Source organism: Macaca thibetana, chromosome 12 (assembly GCF_024542745.1).
Source record: "Macaca thibetana thibetana isolate TM-01 chromosome 12, ASM2454274v1, whole genome shotgun sequence".
NCBI classification, from domain to species: domain Eukaryota; kingdom Metazoa; phylum Chordata; class Mammalia; order Primates; family Cercopithecidae; genus Macaca; species Macaca thibetana.
The window spans coordinates 59,945,644-59,967,192 of record NC_065589.1 but is presented as its reverse complement, the minus strand read 5'-3'; the positions used below and the strand labels follow the sequence as shown (position 1 = coordinate 59,967,192).

The 21,549-nt window shown below is 35.7% G+C and overlaps 2 protein-coding genes across 5 annotated transcripts in view; one reads left to right on the top strand and one right to left on the bottom strand.

Moving 5' to 3' along the window:
* Positions 1 to 21,549, top strand: part of NUP35 (nucleoporin 35) — a 283,449-nt gene that overhangs the window by 62,847 nt on the left and 199,053 nt on the right. The window lies entirely within an intron of this gene.
* Positions 1 to 21,549, bottom strand: part of NCKAP1 (NCK associated protein 1) — a 113,121-nt gene that overhangs the window by 13,302 nt on the left and 78,270 nt on the right. For all 4 annotated transcript variants that reach the window (XM_050752213.1, XM_050752215.1, XM_050752214.1 and 1 more), the window contains 7 exons: positions 20,717 to 20,836; positions 18,138 to 18,277; positions 17,137 to 17,268; positions 14,702 to 14,920; positions 14,383 to 14,513; positions 14,004 to 14,101; positions 3,871 to 3,964 (listed from right to left, as the gene is read on the bottom strand). In XM_050752213.1, the coding sequence (XP_050608170.1) occupies positions 3,871 to 3,964; positions 14,004 to 14,101; positions 14,383 to 14,513; positions 14,702 to 14,920; positions 17,137 to 17,268; positions 18,138 to 18,277; positions 20,717 to 20,836 (934 nt within the window). The remainder of the gene's footprint in view (positions 1 to 3,870; positions 3,965 to 14,003; positions 14,102 to 14,382; positions 14,514 to 14,701; positions 14,921 to 17,136; positions 17,269 to 18,137; positions 18,278 to 20,716; positions 20,837 to 21,549) is intronic.

The following is a 21,549-nucleotide window of genomic DNA, read 5'->3' as shown; positions in this document are numbered from 1 at the left end:
ATAGTTAAAGCTGAAGATAAATATTGGATAAGGGAAGAGAAAATTTTGGATAACATTTTTCCGATAGGATTGCTGAGTAAAAATGGAAGAGTAAGATATCACAAACTGACACTACATAAAAGATGAACCTGCAAAAATGACGAAGAGTAGAGGTAAAAGTATTGGCAAATAAAGAAAATAAACCTTTAATAAAAAGGAGAATAAAACAGATAAACACTACAAAGAAATAAACAGAATGAGAGTTGAGGAAAAAGCACCAAATCTTGCAAATGAGTAGTCAGTAACAAACTTTCAGAAAGGTTTCAGGAAAGTGGACATATTGCAACATACCAAGAGTGGACAGGTGGGACGATCAAACAGTGCATACAAACTAGTCAAAAAGTTTCTAAGTAAGACAGGCAGTAAGATGAAAAAGAGGCCAGTTTAACAACAGACTTAAAAAGTGTTATTTCACAAGCAGTACTTGGCTTTCAGGGTGCAGAAGACTGTCTAGGGATCAGGAAAATTGCCTTGTGGGAATGAATGTAGCAAGGGAGAATGTAGCATAAGGGGGAATGTAGCAAGGGAGAATGTAGCACAAGGGAGAATGCATTAACCAAATTTCATAGTCCAGAATGGACAAAATACATAAAGCTAGGAATAGGTGATCAGGAAAGCAGACAGGCATAAAAGTTTCAATGAGGTAGAACAAGGAGTTCAATAGGTGCAAAGGAATAGGAGAGCTAGAAGGCATGGCTATGATCTGAGAGTTGAATTTCAAAGTTCAAGATTTTTACTAGTGGAACAATTTCAGGAAATAATAACATCCAAAGTACTGCTAAAGTAAAGATCTACAGAGGCAACTTTTGGGGTTTGTAGATGATGGCAGAAAGGCATAAGTGAATCGAATGAGTTTTCAAAGAAAAAATTGCTGTAGGAAAACTAGAAATATTTTTAGTCTGGAATCAGGGAGTCAGTAAAGTGATGAACCTAGTCCCAAGAAACAGAATGTCAGAGAATTAAAAAATATGAAACAGAGACATAGATTTGCTCAAATCACACAGGAAGTCTTAAAACTGATACTAAGGCCAGGCACGGCCTGTAATCCCAGCACTCTAGGAGGTCAAGGTGGGTGGATCACTTGATGTCAGCAGTTCGAGACCAGCCTGGACAACATGGTGAAACCCTATCTTACTAAAAATACAAAAATTAACCAGGTGTGGTGGTGCATGCCTGTAGTCCTAGCTACTTGGGAGGCTGATGCAGGAGAATTGGTTGAACTGGGAGGTGGAGGTTGCAGTGAGCTGAGATTGTGTCATTACACTCCAGCCTGGGCGCCAGAGGAAGGCTCTGTCTCAAAAAATTAAAAAAACTAGATAAAATAGAATGAAAATAAAATAAATTCTAGATTGCCTCCCAATTCAGACCAGCTTTTAATAAATCATAATGCTTTATCTTTTTAAAATAACATGCTTGTTGACTGTGAAAAACTCCTTCAAAAACACATTGACCTCTGGATATGGACATGGGGAGAAGGAAGTACAAAGGAATAAACAAAAAGAGAATGTGTTAGAAAACAGTTCAATTGCTGAAAAAATAGTTCTCTCTACTCTCCTAAATGAGTCGCTCTCAAGTAAATCTTTTCTTTTCCCAAATTACAGAAAAGATTTAATAAATTATACTTAAAGACAAATTTGTTATATATGGTTCATTAATATTCAACAATTTAGATTTTGGCTTTGGCCAATTCCAAAATGGTCAATGAGTTAGTGGTCATCAGTCACCATTAACTATTATATGCAAAATTCAAGTAAGCAGAATCTTGACAAAAAACTATGAATTTTGTTTTGAAAACTTGCAAATTCTGTTTGGAATTTTAACAAATTCCATTGTTTCAATTCCACAAATGAGAGTTAAATAAAGTACTGAACACTGCAGTGAATTATTTGCTTCTCACTAGATGGTACAGTCAAAAGATTGTTAGTAGGAAAGTAAATAGGGTTAAGGTCAATGGGGTGGTCAAATGAGTATTTAAAAATGGGAGAAAACATGAAGAAAACAAAAATAATAAGAATAAAGGAGTGGAAAATATAAGTAGCTAGTAAACCAATGTACAATAACAAAAGAAAGATCAGGAGAGGTTTAAAAAGTAATTTCCTACTTACTCATACTCCTTCTCCCTATAATGCTACCAAGTCTATTTTTTTGTTTTTAAAGTATCATATAATAAAAATGACCTTTTCTTTTCCTTTTGGTGTACAGCTCCAATTTTTTTTCCCTTTGAAATACAGTTTTGTTCTTGTCGCCCAGGCTGTAGTGCAATGGTGCTATCTCAGCTAACTGCAACCACTGTCTCCCCGGTTCAAGTGATTATCCTACCTCAGCCTCTCAAGTAGCTGGGATTACAAGCATGTGCCACCACGCCTGGCTAATTTTTGTATTTTTAGTAGAGACAGGGTTTCAACACGTTGGCCAGGCTGGTCTGGAACTCCTGATCTCAAGTGATCTGCCTGCCGTGGCTCCCAATATGCTGGGATTACAGGCCTGGGCCACCGCACCCAGCCCCAGATGTTAACATGTATAGATTTGTGTTACTACTATGTAACACAGTGATATGTATTGTATGATACACATGATAGATTTGTATCACCACTATGGTGAGCAGCAGTTTCATCACCCTAAAAATCTCCCTCACTGCTTTCCCTTCATAGTCCTGGCAACCACGGATCTGTCCTATAAGGTAATCTTTAAGTCTTATTCAATAAGAATTAAATAAGTTTTACAGGATAAAACAGCCTAATAAAGTGATTCTCTAAAGCATTTAAGAGAAAAATGTCAAATGTGAAGTATGTTAAATACTGCATGGCTTTACTTTTCTTTTGGATTATTTTTTATTTAGGAACATAAACTTGTTCTCTGGCTTTCTCAAATACAAAGAATATTTTATCTGGGATTTCATTTTTTTTTTTAGTGTTGAGAAGGCTTTTAAATTAATCAAGAAGTATAATTTTAAAATAATTTTTCATTATAACTTTAACAGTTCAAGTAAAAAAAGCAAAAGAAAATAACATTAAATCAAATATATCTAAAACAGTTATCTGGCTGAACACACTTTAATACTTAAGATTCACTGTTATTTCACAATATACCTCCCACAAAGAATCAATGTCAAGAAGACATCACACTTTTTTTTTTTAAGTTGTAGGTTCAGGTTTTCATCAATGGAATATTAGCTAAGAACAAAAAGAAACAAATTACTGATCACTTAACAACATGGATGAATGAATCTCAAAAACATTATGCTAAGTGAAAGAAGCCAGACACAAATTTAATCTATAGTGACAGAAATAAGATCAGTGGTTGTCTGGCCTGGGGCCAGAGACTGGGGTAGGAGACCAACTACAAAGCGATAGCAAACAATTTTTCAAAGTGATGGAACTGTTCCATACCTAGACTGCGGCAATGGTTATATGAATGTATCCATTTGTCAAAATCCATAAGATCGTTGGCTTAAATGGTACATTTTATTGTATGTAACTTATACGTATAGTTGATTTTTAGAAAACAGGCTCAGAAGCTAATCCTTTTAGTCTAAATTAATGTAGATTTATTGTATTAAATTTAATGGGCTCAAAACTAAATTGATACCGGTAATATTCAAGAAATAGCAACACATAGTATACTAAGAGTATGGTTAAGAAAAATTATGAAACAGATAAGTCACACACACGCTTATATGATCCTTTGCAAAAATGTTCTAGTTCTCTTCATAAGCTAAAGAGTACTTTTCATAATTTATTACTTGTATTTATGTTACAAATGTTGAGCCAAAGCTAAATACTGAGTATCAACATCTTCTTATGTTTATAAAAAGTATCATGAGTTACCCACATGATAATCTTTTAAAGAGTGCAGCCATCTGGTCTGGTTTGTCAAAGCTGGTCCTCATTTGTGTTAACACATCAACATTCTCCACCACAAGTTTCTAAAAAAAAGAAAGATCCTAGGTCAGGCACAGACCTCTTCGTGTTAATGAGATAAGAGCATGCTTGGAAATTACAATCTGGCAAGTAGGAAACACGATTCATGAAATCCAGATGCCCTATGCTATATATTTTTGTTGCTGTTTCAATAAAAGAATCTGAAAATTATTTACATAGCTTAGTGTTTCCCTGCAGTTTACAAATTAAGAAGGAAGGAGTTCAGGAAAAGCAACAAAGATAAGTGGTAGGATAAAGAATCACCTTATACTTAGACACTGAACAGCATCAATAATAAAAAGTAGACACTAAAATGGACATAGCAACAAATTCCAATTGAAACAAAAGAACTTGCTAAAGTTAAACCTGGCCAAAGTATGCCTGTAGACAATGAGTTTATTACTGGATACATACAATCAGAGGGAGAATAACTTGTTAGGGTCTGGTACCACTTGATGGGGATTATATAATAGCAATGTTTCCCAACAAAAATTATAAAATGGAAGTATAAACTATCTACTTCTCTTTCACAGACCCCTGAGAAAAGGGAAGAGAAAAGAAGGAACAGATAAAGAAGGGAAGGGTGTGAAGGATAACTATTCAAGAAAAGTGTAACTCATTGAAGAATGCTCTCCTTAAAAGAAACATTAAAAAAGTAATTTAGTTTAAAATTTATAACACAAATGGAAAATTAATTTCATTCTGTCAGAGGTAAGCCTTGACAACGATAAACAGAGTTTCTAAAACAATGAAGGGAGAAGTGAGAGAGACATTCTGCTCTTTGTTGCACTGTTACCTAAGCGGTCTGCTTTCACCACTAAGTTCACCACTATCACACTTCCCAGTTCTTTCACAATGTAAGTGAAGTTTATAATTTAATTTCTGATCTCTATATCTCTGCAAAGTTCTTATAAATCAGAATTTTCTTTACTTTTGTTCTCTATAATGGTTCTCAGCCCTTGTATACATCAAAATCACCTGTGGTGCTCTTTCCAAATACACATATCCAGGCTTCATTCCTGGTTATTTCAATGCAGCAGACCTGGTTGGGAAGGTGCAGCAAGCATATAAAATGCCACGGTGGTTTTTTACAAATGAAAGGTTGGTAACATCTGATTTAAGGGGAAAAAACTATGCAGAAAATCCATAAAAATATTTTTTTCAAAAACACTAGTATAAGTTTTGTTTAGGTTGCTTGATGTTACTACTTCAGATTATTTATTATGCTGCTAAAAAGAAGTTAAGCTCTAGTCACATTTATTTGCCGAGTTTAACTTCTATGGTCTCTGATTAGACTGCCTGCTCACTCTGGGCCAAAACAAAACTCTCCCAACCTAAAACTCGATTCAATAAACACTCAAACTCTATGCCCAAGCCTGACAGTGACCATGCACTTTAAACATAGTATCACGTATTACTGAATCAACATCATCGAATTTAAAATGCACCTTATTCTATGTATCACTAAAAGGAAAAAAAAAAAAAACTACTAACACTATAAGATACATACAATTTCAGAAATATTAATATGTTTAATAATAAGAGCAACTATAACCATTAGCTCTTATACAAGGTAATTTATAACCATATTTACTATAATCCAATTAAGGGAGGTAATATTCCAAGTTTACAGCTGAGGAAACTAAGGTCAGAGAAGTTGGATAACTTGTCCAAAGTTACAATGATATTCAATAGTTAATTTGGAATTTGAATTCAGGTATGTCTCATTTTAAAATCCATGTTCTTAATCCCTAAAGAAATGGTTCCCCATCTTTTGTGTGCATCAAAATTCTCTAGAGGACTCCTTAAAAACACACATTGCTGGGTCCCAGCCCAAAAATTTCTGACTTAGCAGGTCTGAGACAGAGAACAAAAACCTGCATTTTTAACCAGCTCCAAAGTAATGCTGCTTCTGCTGGTCTGAGAAGTAAAATTTGTGAACCATTACCCTAAATTATTTGCTGGCTTTCTATTCTTTGCTCTCTATAAAGTTATTAATTAATCTCACTGATGAATAAACTGAAAGCTGGCAGTAATGATAGGAATTACCAATGCAATGGTTTAGAATAAGTTTAGACAGAGTGAGTGAAATAAATCAAGATTTAAAAAAATGTTTGATTTAATTTACTTGATATTGTGTTAAAAAGAAAGTGTTAAAATTTTTGGTAAAATTCATATTTAAATTTCCTCCTTCATTTGAAAAAATGTCTTTTAGAATCCCATGAAGAACTAGAAGAACTGATCTGTAAAATGAAAACAATTCTTTTGGCCGACTGGAAGGAGAAATGGACTCAATGGGCACAACCCCAAATAAAACACCCAAGAGTTTTAGTAGAAAAAAAGATGGCTGCTTTCTTCTCCTGAAAGGAAAAAACATGTTTCACCATGAGTACACATACACAGTGTTATGTCTGACACACAATTTATTCACAACCATCAAATATAAAAAAGCTCTACTTAATTAGCACACAAATTTACTCTATAAAACAAAAAGGTCCTCAGCTAAAACAGGAACTAAAATAATTAAGGTCACCTTTAAGATAAAAAGAAAAAGATACAATCAAATGATATTTAGTTTCTATCAGTTTAGATTAAATCTTTTAAAAATGGAAATAAAAGCAAAGAAGTGGCCAGGCATGGTGACTCACACCTGTAATCCCAGCACTCTGGGAGGCCACGGTGGGAGGATCACCTGAAGCCAAGAGTTTGAGACCAGCCCGGGCAACATAGCAATATTTCGTCTCTACAAAAAAACTTTAAAAGGCTGGGCACAGTGGCTCATACCCGTAATCCCCATGCTTTGGGAGGCCGAGGTGGGCCGATCACCTGAGGTCAGGAGTTCGACATTAGCCTGTCCAACATGGTGAAACACCATCTCTACCAAAAATACAAAAAGTACCAGGGCATGGTGGCAGGTGCCTGTAATTCCAGCTACTCGGGAGGCTGAGGCAGGAGAATCGCCTGAACCTGGGAGGCAGAGGTTGCAGTGAGCTGAGATTGTGCCATTGCACTCCAGCCTGGGCGACAAGAGCAAGACTCTGTCTCAAAAAAAAAAAAAAAGCTTAAAAAAAATTAGGCACAGTGTTACATGCCTATATTTCTCAGCTACTCAGGAAGGTATGCCCAGAAGTTCGAGGCTGCAGTGAGCTATGAACGTGCAACTGCACTTCAGCCCAGGGGACAGGGAGAACCTGTCTCTTAAAAAAGAAAGAAAAAAAAAAACCAGCCAAGAAATTAAGAACGTTTAAAATATTACAGTTTCCCCCAAAACAATGTATATACTAACTCTGCTATTAGAGATATCACAAAGTTCTGCTGAGGAGAGTCACAGGGATATCTGGTAATATCAAAAAAAATTAATGTTCATACTCTTTGATCCACTTTTAGAAACGTTTCCTATCAAATGCTCAAACATGCTGCTGAGGTTGCAGAGAAAAAGAATGCTTATGCACTGCTGATGGGAATGTAAATTAGTCTAGCCACTGTGAAAAGCAGTTTGCAGATTTCTCAAAGAACTTAAAACAGAATTACTACTCAACCCAGCAATCCCATTACTGGGTATATACCCAAAGGAATATAAATCGTTCTAACATAAAGACCCATGCATGTGTATGTTCACTGCAGCACTATTCACAACAACAACAAAAAAGACAAGGAATCAACCTAAATGCCCATCGACAAGAGGCTCAATAAAGAAAATGTGGGGTGTGTGTGTGTGTGTGTGTGTGTGTGTGTGTGTATCATGAACTACTACACAGTCATAAAAAAGAACAAGATCATGTCCTTTGCAGCAACATGGATAGAGCTGAAGGTCATTATCCTAAGGGAATTAACACAGGAAGAGAAAACCAAACACCTCACATTTTCACTTAAAAGTGGGAGCTAAATATCAAGTACACATGGACGGCACAGTGGCTCACGCCTGTAATCCCAGCACTTTGGGAGGCTGAGGTGGGTGGATCACAAGGTCAGGAGATTGAGACCATCCTGGCTAACACAGTGAAACCCCATCTCTACTAAAAAATACAAGATATTAGCCAGGCATGGTGGTGGGTACCTGTAGTCTCAGCTACTCAGGAGGCTGAGGCAGGAGAATGGCATGAACCCAGGAGGCAGAGCTTGCAGCGAGCCGAGATCGTGCCACTGCACTCCAGCCTGGGCGATAGAATAAGACTCTGTCTCAAAAAAAAAAAAAAGGTGACAAAATAATCTGTATGCCAAACCTGTGACATGTCATTCGCCCATGTAACAAACCTGCACATGCACCCGCTGAATGTAAAATAGAAGCTGGAAAGAAAAAAAAAAACACTCAAACAAGTATGTAAACTGTGTAGAAGTGTTGATTAAATGTAGAGAATTTTAAATGTCTAAAACTGCTCCTTTCAGAAATCCACTCAAGTCAGAGGTAAAAAAATAAGGCAAAAACCTATCAAAAAAAAAAAAAAAAGGAAACAAAAAACAAGATCAAATGAGAAAAGTCAACACATTTCTGGAAGATGGAAACTAGAGCAAACAATAAGGAGAGGTGAGAAATATGATTAGCAAGTTCTTATAACGGAGACACAATGTAGAAGCAAGTTAAATCACACCTCAAGAGGGAGGAAGGAATCAGAAATTGAAGGCAATGGCACAGAAAGGAAGGCTTGAGGCTGAAAACAAGACAATGACTTAATCATGGCAGCCTGCCAGATATATAAAACCTCCTATCTCCACCCTGCACTAATCTCCAAAAGACTTCCACTCTCCAGCTGAAGGTCCTGTGCTTGATGAATTATTTGCAGGAATCCTCTGAAGCCTAGGATGACTATACCTTTCTCCAGAGAAGATTTGTGTTAGCTTCTGCTAAGTACATTGGGGCACTACTAACCTAGGACCACATTAATCCAGGTCCAAGGCTTGAGATGCCTTAGACAAAGCATACAACATAAACAGGCTGCAAATTCCCAGGAGGGGTGACTCATTTCCAGTTCACCCTTACCCTGAAGGTCTAACCCTTTGGAGTGTCTATATAAAGAGGGTTGGGGAGAAATTATGCAGACTTCTCACACCCTTTGAGAAAGTTGCTCTAGGTTTTTGACTACTGACACCCTTGTCCCAAAAGGCCACCAGAATTCAGCTTAGTTTTCCAAATGTTACTTCTGCTTCAGTACACGTATCTGGGTGAAAAGTGGCTTCTAAAGCTGGGCTTACGTCTCTGATTTCCCAGGTTCTCCCTGGCATTAGCCTAGAAATACTTCACTATCTTTTTAGTTCTTCTTTAAAGAAGATTCTTTTATAGATATATCTATGTATCTCCAGCTTTTTAAGTTGTTCTTTGAAAATAAGGTGGTCTGAATTACCTAGACTACCAATACTGGAAGCAAAAATCTGTAAGTTCTTTTGCTTCTATAATTTCAAAAATTAGGTTATTCTAAGGAAATTTTATAGGACACTAAAGAAATTAAAATAATCACTGACAGAATAACTTTTAGAGATTTCAATACAACATACTGAATTTCTCTATATGAAACATCATTATGATCTGTAGGATTTCTTATGTAATAAAATACAAGAATACATATGAAGTATGCCTCTGTACACAGAGGCTGAGAAAACAAAGTCACAAATAAACACCTTCTCAAGTTCTTAATAATACACAAGCAGTTGAATACTGAACAATCCGGATTACACCTTGAGGTTATTAGGAGAGATCTCAAACAAAATCACTATAAAACATTATACAATTCCAGAAAATGGAATCCTTACAACTAACCTTGTTTTGAAGAACTAAATGATGAAGGCACAATATTAAAAATACAAATATTTCATAGGAAGCCTTTTGAAAAACACAATCCTTAAATAAGTCAGGATTTAGTATTTGAGAAGCAAAAAAGTAAAAACAAATACCAAAACTAATCATAATTACTACAATATTAAATCTAATAAAATATGGAAGTTATTATGAAGGTAAAATGAAAAGTCAAGTAAGAAAAAAATCACACAGGAGATTACCAGAAAGCTAACATCAAAAGTTTTCAAGAAAAAATGTTTTAACATCCTTAACCATCTTGGTTAAGGATATTTAAAAAGTCAACATTGTTTACAGTAGTTCCACATTCCCCTAACTTTAAATTTTAATAATATCTGAGAAAGAGAGAATACAGCCACTCCAACATATGAGAGAGAAATGTTAAAACATAAGCACCTTCCATTTCTTCTCAAGAACGAGAATATATTTGACAACATTCATACTTAGAGACAAGGCTAAAACAGTTAAGTTTATAAAATAATTGTTAAAAGACTAGGATAAAATCTGTACTCAAAAAAAGACCCTAGAATAATGGACAATACATAACAAGATAAACTTTACTAAGAAAAACTACAAAGCATACACTCAGGTCTAAAAATTTCACAAAATATAAGATGTGGAACGCCATGGTTTAAGGTTAGCATAAGAGAAAAAAAGAGAAAATTCATCTGATTGCAAGTTGATTGTGAAAACAGTATGCCTACCAAATGTGTTCATGCTATCTTAAATTGTATGAGGAAGTACAGTATCCAGAATAGATCAATGTACCCTCACTTACCAGACCTTATCTGAAACTCATTATTGGTTCAGGGCACTATTCTCTAAGAGTGACACAAAAAAACCAGAGTGTGTACAGAGGAAGGAGTGACAAAGATGGCAAAGAGACTGAATATGAATCTATTCCACACGGGGAAGAGAAAGATGACACATGAAGGGAAGCAGTTTTTAAATATGCGAAGGGTGATCTTGTCAAAGGCAATCTCTGCCTCTTGATGTAAGAATGAGGACCGATAAAAAATTACTACTTAGATACTAAATCAACATAAACTAGAGATGTACAGTAACTTATAAGATGGCCTCATTTTCAAAAAGACCAGATAATACATCTAGAAAAATGCAACATGTGCTCCTTCATCAGATAAGAGTAGGTTAGATGACTGCTGAGATCCCTCTCAGTTCTACAGGCAGTGTAGCATGGTACTAGCATAATCTCTGGTGCTGGACAGACTGAGTTCAAATTTCGGTTTCGTCACTTACTACAATGTGAGCTTGCACAAGTTATTTAATCCTTCTTGGCCTCACTTTCCTAATTTGTAAAATAAGGAAAACACCTCTTTTAAAAATGTAAAGGAGTTAATAAGATAGGTGAAGATCTTAGAAAAGTCCTGGAATAAAATAGTTAAGAAAGCCGGGGCCAGGCACAGTGGCTTGTGCCTGCAATCTCAGCACTTTGAGGCTGAGGTGGGTGAACCATTTGAGCCCAGGAGTTAGAGACCAGCTTGGGAATAAGGCGAAAGCCTGTCTCTACAAAAAATCAGCCAGACTTGGTGGCACATGCCTATAGTCCCAGCTACTCAGGAGGCTGAGGTGACAGAATCGTTTGAGCCCAGGGGAGCCGAGCTGGCAGTGAGTCATGATCACACCATTGCACTCCAGCCTGGGTGACACAGCAAGACTCTGTCTCAAACAAATAAACAAAGCTAGCTATTTTTATTTTTGCATTCAACAAATATTTACTAAGTGCCTACTATGTGTGAGGTCTGCAACAAGGTTTTAACAGAGTTTAGAACTGCGTTTATACGCTAATGAGAGTGACTAAACAAATACATGGCATGAGAGGTCACAATTAAGATACACATACAGCTGAATGAAGAGAATAAAAAGTACTGTTTGCTATTTTAGAAAGTCTGGTCAGGTAGGACATTCTGATACAGTGACATCTGAAAAATACATGAACGTCATGAACAGGCAAGTTATGACCATGTCTTAGTGAAGGGTAGTCTGAAATGACACAACAGCAAGCAGGCCAGTCAGGCCGGGGGAGTTAAGGAGGAAAGAAAAGCAGAAGGCCAGATCCTTGCAGTACTGTTAAGGAACTGTTCATATAAATGAATTCAGAGAGATTCAAAATAGGCTAATTTTTATTACTGTACCATGATACTGTATCCATCAAATTAAATAACAAAAAAGCAAAAAATAATACAGATAATTCCAGAAGTGCCTAGTTTATTCGGTCTGAAATAAAAAATGGCTAAAGTAAAATTTTGGAGCCATAATTCTTCTATTATCTCATACTGAAGGAACACAAGAAAAAAAATCGGAGATGAGGAATTGGTTATTTGAGAACAGTAGGATAGAAAAAAAATTATGTATTTACAGGAGAATCAGTCTAATAAGAATGATACTGCTTGTAAAGAACCAAGACTAGCATTTCAATGTTTGTATATTTTCAACCATATAAAGTTTATAAACTTCATATTTTAAGGCATCTAAAAGTTGACTTTTATACAACAATTGCAGAAAACTTTAAAAATAATGAGAGGATAATGATACGATCAATACTAAAATAAGAGACATTATGCTGAGTACCTAAAAGCTTGACATGCATGATGATCTCATAAAATTCTCTTAAAGTAAAAGCTTAAACATTTGACTGAAATCAAAGCTTGTAAGTGATTGATAGGTATGAAATTCAGGAAAGCCTAACTTTAAAGCTTGAGTTCTTTTTTTTTTTTTTCAATCAGAGTCTCTGTCATGCAGGCTTGAGAGCAGTGGTGTGATCTCAGCTTACTGCAACCTCTGCCTCCTGGGTTCAAGTGATTCTCCTGCTTCAGCCTCCCTAGTAGCTGGGATTACAAGTGCCTGCCACCATATCCAGCTAATTTTTGTATTTTCAGTAGAGATGGGATTTCACCACGTTGGCCAGGCTGGTCTTGAACTCCTACCCTCAGGCAATCCGCCCACCTCGGTCTCCCAAAGTGCTGGACTACAGGCATGAGCCACCGTGCCTGGCCGAAAGCTTGAATTCTTAACCAATGGGTAATATTGCCTCTCCTTTTTAAATCTTTGACTATACTAAGCTTTTAGTCACATTGACTCTTGCTATTTATTCACTCAGCAAAATACTATTGTTTGTGGAAATTGTTCTATATATTTGCTCCATTTTCAGTAAATCAGATTATCACATTTAGAACTCTATGTGCTACATCTGAACTGTAGGCTACTTACCAGTACCGTCCATCATTTTTTAAGAAACTAAAAACTGGCCAAGCATGGTGGCTCGTGCCTGTAATCCAAACACTTTGGGAGGCTGAGGTGGGTAGATCACTTGAGGTCAGGAGTTCAAGACCAGCCTGACCAACACGGTGAAACACTGTCTCTACTAAAAATACAAAAATAAGCCAGGCTTGGTGGCGCGTGCCTGTAATCCCAGCTACTTTGGAGGTAGAAGTTGCAGTGAGATGAGATCGTGCCACTGTACTCCAGCCTGGGCAACAGAGTGAGATTCCATTTCCAAAAAAAAAAAAAGAACTAAAAATCAAGATGCAAGTAACCACCAAAAAGCATTTATAAAGAAAATGTTTATTTTAAAACATGACTTCTCTATTCTGCTCATAAGTTCAAAAGTTTTGGTGGCCTAAGTTCAAATTCTTTCAAAAACTACATAGTTATATATAAAGATTCATTCAATATAAATCACCTTAGCTCTAGGATATTTCTAAAAGGCTAAAAAAAGGTATTTAAAATGCTGTTGCTTCAGTTCCTTTACATATTTACTGAAACATTAAGTATTCTAAAGGCATTTTTTCATCCAACTTAGAGGGCATAAGATAATTACTTAAGAAAAAACAATAAGCCTAATAATGTTTGTATTATAATCTATGGAAAGCAAATACATTCAAACTCCAAATGTGAACACATTTTTAACTCTGGCTGGAATTTTGAACCTGGTATTTCAAAGAAAACATCATGATACAATACTATGAAGGCTTGACCACAAGCCAAAGACCCTGAGGTTCTGTCCCCTTTACCAAGTCAATTCACCTCTTTTGGCTTTCCATTTTCTTACCTGCAAAATAGAGAAAACTAAAGTAAGATGCCATAAAAAGGCCCTGCTAGCTATTTAATTTCATTTTCATATTATTACTTTCATGTTGGAATAAAATAATTAACATTGTAGGCTTGCTGCTCATATCCCTGAAATGTTTTTCAGGAATTAATATTTAAAAGCTAAAATTAATAAAGACTATAATTACCTTAAGTTCAGCAACTTGTGATGAAATATGCCACATAAGGCTTTCACTTAGAAACTTCATACCGTATGGGCCTAGTAGTTCTGATAATGACCTCATTTCTGAAAGAAAATGTACTTAATTTTATACTTCTGACAAATACTTTAAGAAAATGAACATTAACACAATACAACATCTCATTATAAAAACTAATGTAAAATCCTGATAAAAGCCTCTAGAATGAAAGAATAAAAAATACAAAGGTAATTCTAAGATACAATATGCAGTTATGAATATAATTGAATGAAATAGTCACAACAGAATCAAAAGTCAAAAGAATCAAGACACTAGCAAAAGAATTAAGTTTTTTTCATTCTCTAAACTGTGGTATAGTATTATTCACCTGATATGTCAGAATATTCCTCTGCGTTGAATGTTAATTCATTTTCTGTAGGTAAGTTCACAAATGCTTTCATTGCAGGAAAATATGCTATATGGCCATTGCTGACTTGTCGTAACAAAGTTTCCAAATACCTAAGGAGAAATGTAAACTTATAACTGGAAGAAACTGCTTAATTCAGAATGTATTATGATATACATTCCTGCATATAATTTTAAGTTGACTGATAATATGAATGAGTACTTATTCACAAAAAATAAATTTTCCTAAGTAGTTCATTACAAACTTTCCGTTACTACAAATTTCTAAATGCATTCCTTACCAATTTGTGTATAGACTTGTAATGGTTGGCTCTCCATGACTGTCTAAATGTTGTGTTTGTTGAAGCAGCACATTATTAAATACTCTTGTAATATCAATCTGCACATAGTTTTCGATTGACTGGAGTACAGTCATGTATGCTCTTACACTTGTTAGAAGTTCTGAAGGTTTTGCAATTTCCTGTGTGGCTTGATTATACATAGTCATCCCAACAATTGACCTGGGGAGAAGAGGTAGAAGAATAAGAAAAGCCTCTGACTTTTCCATTCATGTAAAATAAACCACTCAACCTACTGTTATTTAATATTAAAGCAGCAATAAAATTAACTTTAAAAACAATTTATTACAAAGTATAAAATTACTGTCATTATCTTCCCAGGAAACAGTGTGAAAAAAGAATGAAGGCCAGGCGTGGTGGCTCACACTTGCAATCCCAGCATTTTGGGAGGCTGAGGTGCGCAGATCACTTGAAGTCAGGAGTTTGAGACTACCCTGGCCAACATGGCGAAACCTTGTCTCCACTAAAAATACAAAAACTAGCTGGGCCTGGTGCACACCTGTAATCCCGGCTACTTGGGAGGCTGAGGCAGGAGAATTGCTCGAACCCAGCAGGCAGAGGTTGCAGTGAGCTGAGATTGTGCTACTGCACTCCAGCCTGGACGAAAGAACAAAACTCCGTCTCAAAATAAATAAAATTAAAATAAAATAAAATGAAATGAAATAAAATAAAATAAATATATCTTTCCTCGGTAAACAAGCTGTTCCCTTTGCCTTGATCCTAATCACTAAGTAGATGTTTGGTTAAAAAAAAAAAAAAGAAATTGCTTCTCTGTGGATTAACAAAGCAGACTGTTTACAAGGAAAACAAGGGAGCTGTAAACTGAACCCTACCTTCTACCCACCAATCTCCCACCTCTAACCCACTTGAGAATAATAAACACCACAAGGCACAATGTCCCTTTGGTCTAAGTTCTAGGGCATTCCGGTTTTTACTGTCAGGCTGCCTGACTTACTAAGGAGAACAAAAGACAGTTCATCGCCAGACTCTTCTCAAGTCAACTGATAATTTAACGCTCAACTTACTGCCAATGTATATACTGTCATATTCTATTCTCTAATTCTTTTAGTCATATCTCACCAGCTACAGTTCTATCTTTATCCCATTATTACCTAGAGTATTTAACACAATTGTTAAGTATATAGTGCAAATACAACTACCACCTGTTAATGACTACAGAAACTTTGAAAACCTTTTGACAAAATTTTGTTTTATAAATTGTTTCAAGGCTTCAAAGAAAAAAATTCTCAAATAAATAAAAATTTTCATGAATAAATATTAATAAATAAGTAGGTAACTTTAGAAAAAGGTTAAAACAATATCTATAAAGTTGAAAGGTTTCTGACTTATCAATGCACTATTTCATATACATACATAAATATATATTCATATATAACTTAGGAAATTCTAATTAGAATTGAGAATTCAAGAATCTGGAATTCTACTGGCTTATTTAACAGCAACATGTGAATTCAGAAAACATGTAAGGGTTCATCTAGAACTTAGGTTTTCAAACATCCTACTGTGACCTACTGCAAGACATGCATCTTAACACTGCATATATGTAACTGAACATTTCATGCATATATGTATGAACATGCATATATGTAACTGAAACATTTCCCGAAGCAATATACATATTTAATACATACAGTGTACTGTTTTTTTTTTCCTATTATTTTCTTCCTCTTGTCCTTTCTTTCCCTCCCGCTTCTTTCTCTAAACTTTGTCTACAACCTAATAAACTGATTTCATGACCCTATTGGGTTGCCACCTGCAAGCTGAAATACATTGATTTGCTACAATCTTCTCACTTTGTATATAAGGAAGCTATGACTCAGAGATATTAACTGGCTTGCCTGGTGTTCCTAGTTAGTACTAATAGGTAAGAGAAAAGAATCTGGGTATCATAAGTAATTTTCAGTTCACTATTCTTTGCACTTCCCAGTTCATTATTCTTTTTTTTTTTTGAGATGGGAGTCTGGCTTTGTCGCACAGGCTGGAGTGCAGTGGTGCGATCTCACTGCAAGCTCTGCCTCCCGGGTTCATGCCATTCTCCTACCTCAGCCTCCTGAGTAGCTGGGACTACAGGCACCCGCCACCACGCTCAGCTAATTTTTTGTATTTTTAGTAGAGATGGGGTTTCACCGCATTAGCCAGGATGGTTTCGATCTCCTGACCTCGTGATCTGCCCACCTCAGCCTCCCAAAGTCTGGGATTACAGGCATGAGCCACCGCGCCCAGCCTGGTTCATTATTCTTAACACTAATCCAGTTCTACTAATGCTTTTCCTTATAAAACACTGCATAGTCATTAATAATTAAATAACAAACTCATTACTGAGTTAACAAACAAAAACAGTTAATATTCTTTCTTACTTCGTAAAGCGTATTTCCAGATGAGAAGTCAAATATTCTCGTGGGGTAAAGGTATGTTCCCAAACCACCATGTTTGGTACATAATTTATAGAGAAGCATAACTCAGAAAGTGCAGTGTGCAATTTATCAAGGCTGAAAAAAACATGAATAAACAGTTAAGTAAAATGTTCAACATGTCGTCATAGGCAATAAAAAATTAATTTTATAAATATATCAATCTTGTTTGGAGATAATGCTTACAGAATTTGATTTTTTGATCTACTAAACTGAGAAAGTTCAAAATTTTTAAGGTTATAACATATAAGAGCAATATTCTAAAGATGGCATCATTTGTTTCTACCTTTAGGTAGTAATGACTATACTGACTTAATGTACAATAGTTAGAGCTTATTCTGCACTCACAAACATAATCACTTCCAATTCCTGCAGTACTTTTTGTTATGAGAGAAGGAAAGTTGTCTATAAAAGGGCAATGGCTTGTTCAATTTAGCAAGAAAGTAGGAACTATACTTTAAACAAAAAATATTTACCCAGTTATTACCCACCTACACCTCCCCTCCAAATAATTAAGCAAGCAAGCAAAGATCCCTGAATGCTACCTGGTCTGTTAATTCCGTTTTCTAATAATGACATTGGGTATGTTCTAATATATCACAAACATGCCAAAATAAAGTCTCAGCTATCTGATTTTAAATAAATTAAAAATTACGGATTGCTTATAATGTACCACACAAATTTTTTTAAACATATAATTGGCCTTCAGTACATAGTATAAAAAGACAAATATCACCTATTACATAAATTTTCTTCTAAAGGCCAAAATCTGTATTTTGAGATGAAATAAGCAACTAACAGGTTAATCAAGCTCAGAAAGATTTTTTTAAATGGCTGGAAAATGAAGACTATACAATTATTAGCATTTCCTCAGGACTAATGTCATAAAAAAAATGAAATAAATATTTTACCTGGAACAAAAACGTATAATGTAAGTGGACACTTACTTGGTCACAACCAGCCTGTTTTTCCTCATGCTCTCAACACCTGGTTTCTCCCTTTCAGGTTCCCCTTTCTTACCAGTCTGTTTTTTTGATTTCTTATTCACTGCTTGACTGATAGTTTTGGCACAATGCTTGGGCAGCAACTAAATTTAGAAAAGAATGAAATCTTACATTATACCAATTACTATGAAAGCATACTAACTATTCAAGCAAACATTAGCTGAATCCAGGCTATGTTGCAAATATCACAACAATATTAAAAGACAGAAATATAAGTGAGATATAGAGCTTGCTTAGCTAGCTTGGGTAATGCACACAGCTTGGTGGAAAACAGAAACGGGTAAATCTTGTGTGAAGAAACATATCATAGAGGAAATTCAGAGAGGCTTATTTAAATTACTATTAAAAAGACAAGTAAAAGCATACCAGGCAAGCAAGGAACGAAAAAGAACATTTCATTGGAAGGATGAAATGGCCTTTGGAAAAAAACTATGTAAAGATAGGATGGTTCAGAGCTGTAGTGAGAACTACTATGTGGGGGAGCATGGCGTATAAGGTAAAGTACAGAGATTTCAACTATTAGGAAGGGCCTTGAATGCCAAGCTAGAAGTTGGATTGTAAACTGCAGGCCAAAAGACAGCAACAATTTTTTTTTTTTTTTTTTTTGAGAAAGAGTCTCACTCTGTCTCCCAGGCTGGAGTGCAGTGGCGCAATCACCGCTCACTGTAAGCTCCGTCGCCTCCCGGGTTCACCCCATTCTCCTGCCTCAGCCTCCCGAGAAGCTAGGAGCTGGCTAATTTTTTTGTATTTTTAGTAGAGATGGGGTTTCACGGTGTTCATCAGGATGGTCTCAATCTTCTGACCTTGTGATCTGTCCGCCTCGGCCTCCCAAAGTGCTGGGATTACAGGCGTGAGCCACTGCGCCTGGCCAACAATTTTTTAAAACAGCCACAGCATAGGAGATATTTTATGTTATTATTATTTTTTTTTTGAGATGGAGTTTCACTCTTGTTGCCCAGGCTGGAGTGCAATGGCACAATCTCGGCTCACTGCAACCTCTGCCTCCTGGGTTGTCCTGCCTCAGCCTCCTGAGTAGCTGGAATTACAGGCGCCCACCACCACACCCAGCTAATTTTATTTTTGTAGTTTTAGTAGAGATGGGGTTTCGCCATGTTGGCCAGGCTGGTCTCAAACTCCTGACCTCAGGCGATCCGCCCGCCTTGGCCTCCCAAAGCGCTGGGATTACAAGTGTGAGCCACCATGCCTGGCCATGAGGAGTTTTCTAAGGCTAATTCTGATACTGGCAGAAGAAAACACTGAAAAAGGAAAACTGTACCAGAGCTGCTAGAAATAGTTCAGACAAGGCATGAAAAAGGGATAAGAAATAGGCAAGTGTAATAAAAAAAGTTAATGGGCAGATCTGAGACAGACTTCTCAGATAAAATTGAAAGTACTCTAACTTAGATATGTGAGAAAAGCAGGAATCAAGCATGACACAGAGCTTTCTACCTAACACACTGTTAAGACCAATAACTAAAAAAAAAAAAAAAAAAAAAAAAAAAAAAACCACACAGGTACAAGTGAGAAATAACTGATTTCACTTGACAGGTAACAAAGCAGGCATATGAGAAATGAGAACATTTTAGGTAGAAGGAAAGCTTCACTGTACATTACAGTAACCACATGTGAAATGTGCCCAGTCCAAATTCAGTTGTATTGTAAAATAAACACCAGATTTCAAAGATTTAGTATAAAAACTATATAATATTTCATTCATATGATTACATGCTGAAATAACATTTTGGGGTATATCAGGTTGAATCAATGTTTTTAAAATTAGTTTTACCTGTTTAAGTTTTGTGTATGGCTACTACAAAATTTTAAATTACATATGTGGTTTGCATAATATTTCCATTGGACAGTGCTGGGCCAAGGAAAGTTATTTAGTCATTATACCTAGATAGTAACTAAAGCCACGGGATTGGTATTTGGGGAAAAAATGCGTAAGAAATTACATTGCATTTGTATTGCGACAAAGGAGTTCCTTCCTAAAATGAAAATTTCTAAGGACATTTGCAACTTCAAGAATATTAAAGAGACCAGAGTGTTGAATATTTACAACACTCTTCATAAGAGACAGAGCTACTAGAAAGGCTGGTACATCTTGTCACACCAGATAACAAGAAAGCTCTCAAATGACTATAAGGACTCCTACTAGCCAATGATAAGGCAATCTGAGCTTCAATCTGAATTATAAGTACAGTGGATTGAAAATCACCAAATATGCTTAATTCCAGTTCTTTTGCAACTTTCAATGAAATAGCAGAATCAGGTGCTAACACTACACACACACAAAAAATATACATGTCTCCTGATTAAAGAACACAAACAGTACATAGAGTCTTGCCAAAAAGTTTACATTTAAGAAATTATACCTGTTAATGGAGTTTCACAGCAGAGGTATGAGGTTTACTAACAGTTGTGGGAACTAAAGAATGGAAAGTAAAACAACTGGCTAAAAGCACATTTTCTTGCCTTCACACACAAAATTTCCTATCTGTTGGAAACATTTAAATCATTACCTGGTCACTAAGAGTACACTGTTCTGTGCAAATATCAGTGATCAGATTTCGAGCTTGTTTGGCCATTTCATCTAGGAACATATTACATAAGGAAAGACTGCGATCTCCAATATGATGTCGCTGTTAAGGCAGAATAATAATAATACAAGTTATAAAGAAAGTACTTTGAATTAAAAAGACTTCTAAATAGACATGGAAAATTAGGCTAAAGGTACATTCTGCAATAAGAAACAAGGGGTGGGAGATGTCAAAAATTGCTTTTGGCTCTTGTAACAACTAACTCACCATACTGCATTTGAACATATATGACAAAGTATTTGGTGATTATGAAAGCAATGTATAATTGGGAGGAGTCTTAAAAAATCAGTATTTTGCTTAACATGAAAAACTATATATTTAATTTTCAAATTCCACAAAGTCCTATATCCAGTTCTTAAATGTTAAAATAGTAAACTTATAATGTGAAAGGAAACAGATTTAGAGTACTGTTTCCAATCTTATTTCATTTAAAATCTGTGTCTCTATAAATGTATAAATTGTGACACAACTTTGTAATTGTGTAAACAGGAAAGAAGAGCTCAAATATTTAAATAAAATGGTGAGAAATCAATTTGGTAATAGAAAGTCCAAAGCATTCAAATCTCTAAACTCAAACCCCATTGCTCCCAGGAAGAAAAAACAAAAAAGCTGATCGTGCATCCATCTCTACAGGATTCTCTTTTTAGTTTTAGTGGGTTGCAATTGTTTGATGGTTTTTTCTTATCTATGGTAACTGGAATGTTGAGTATAAAACACTGTAAATTTTTGCACTATACATTTGTGATACTTTACAA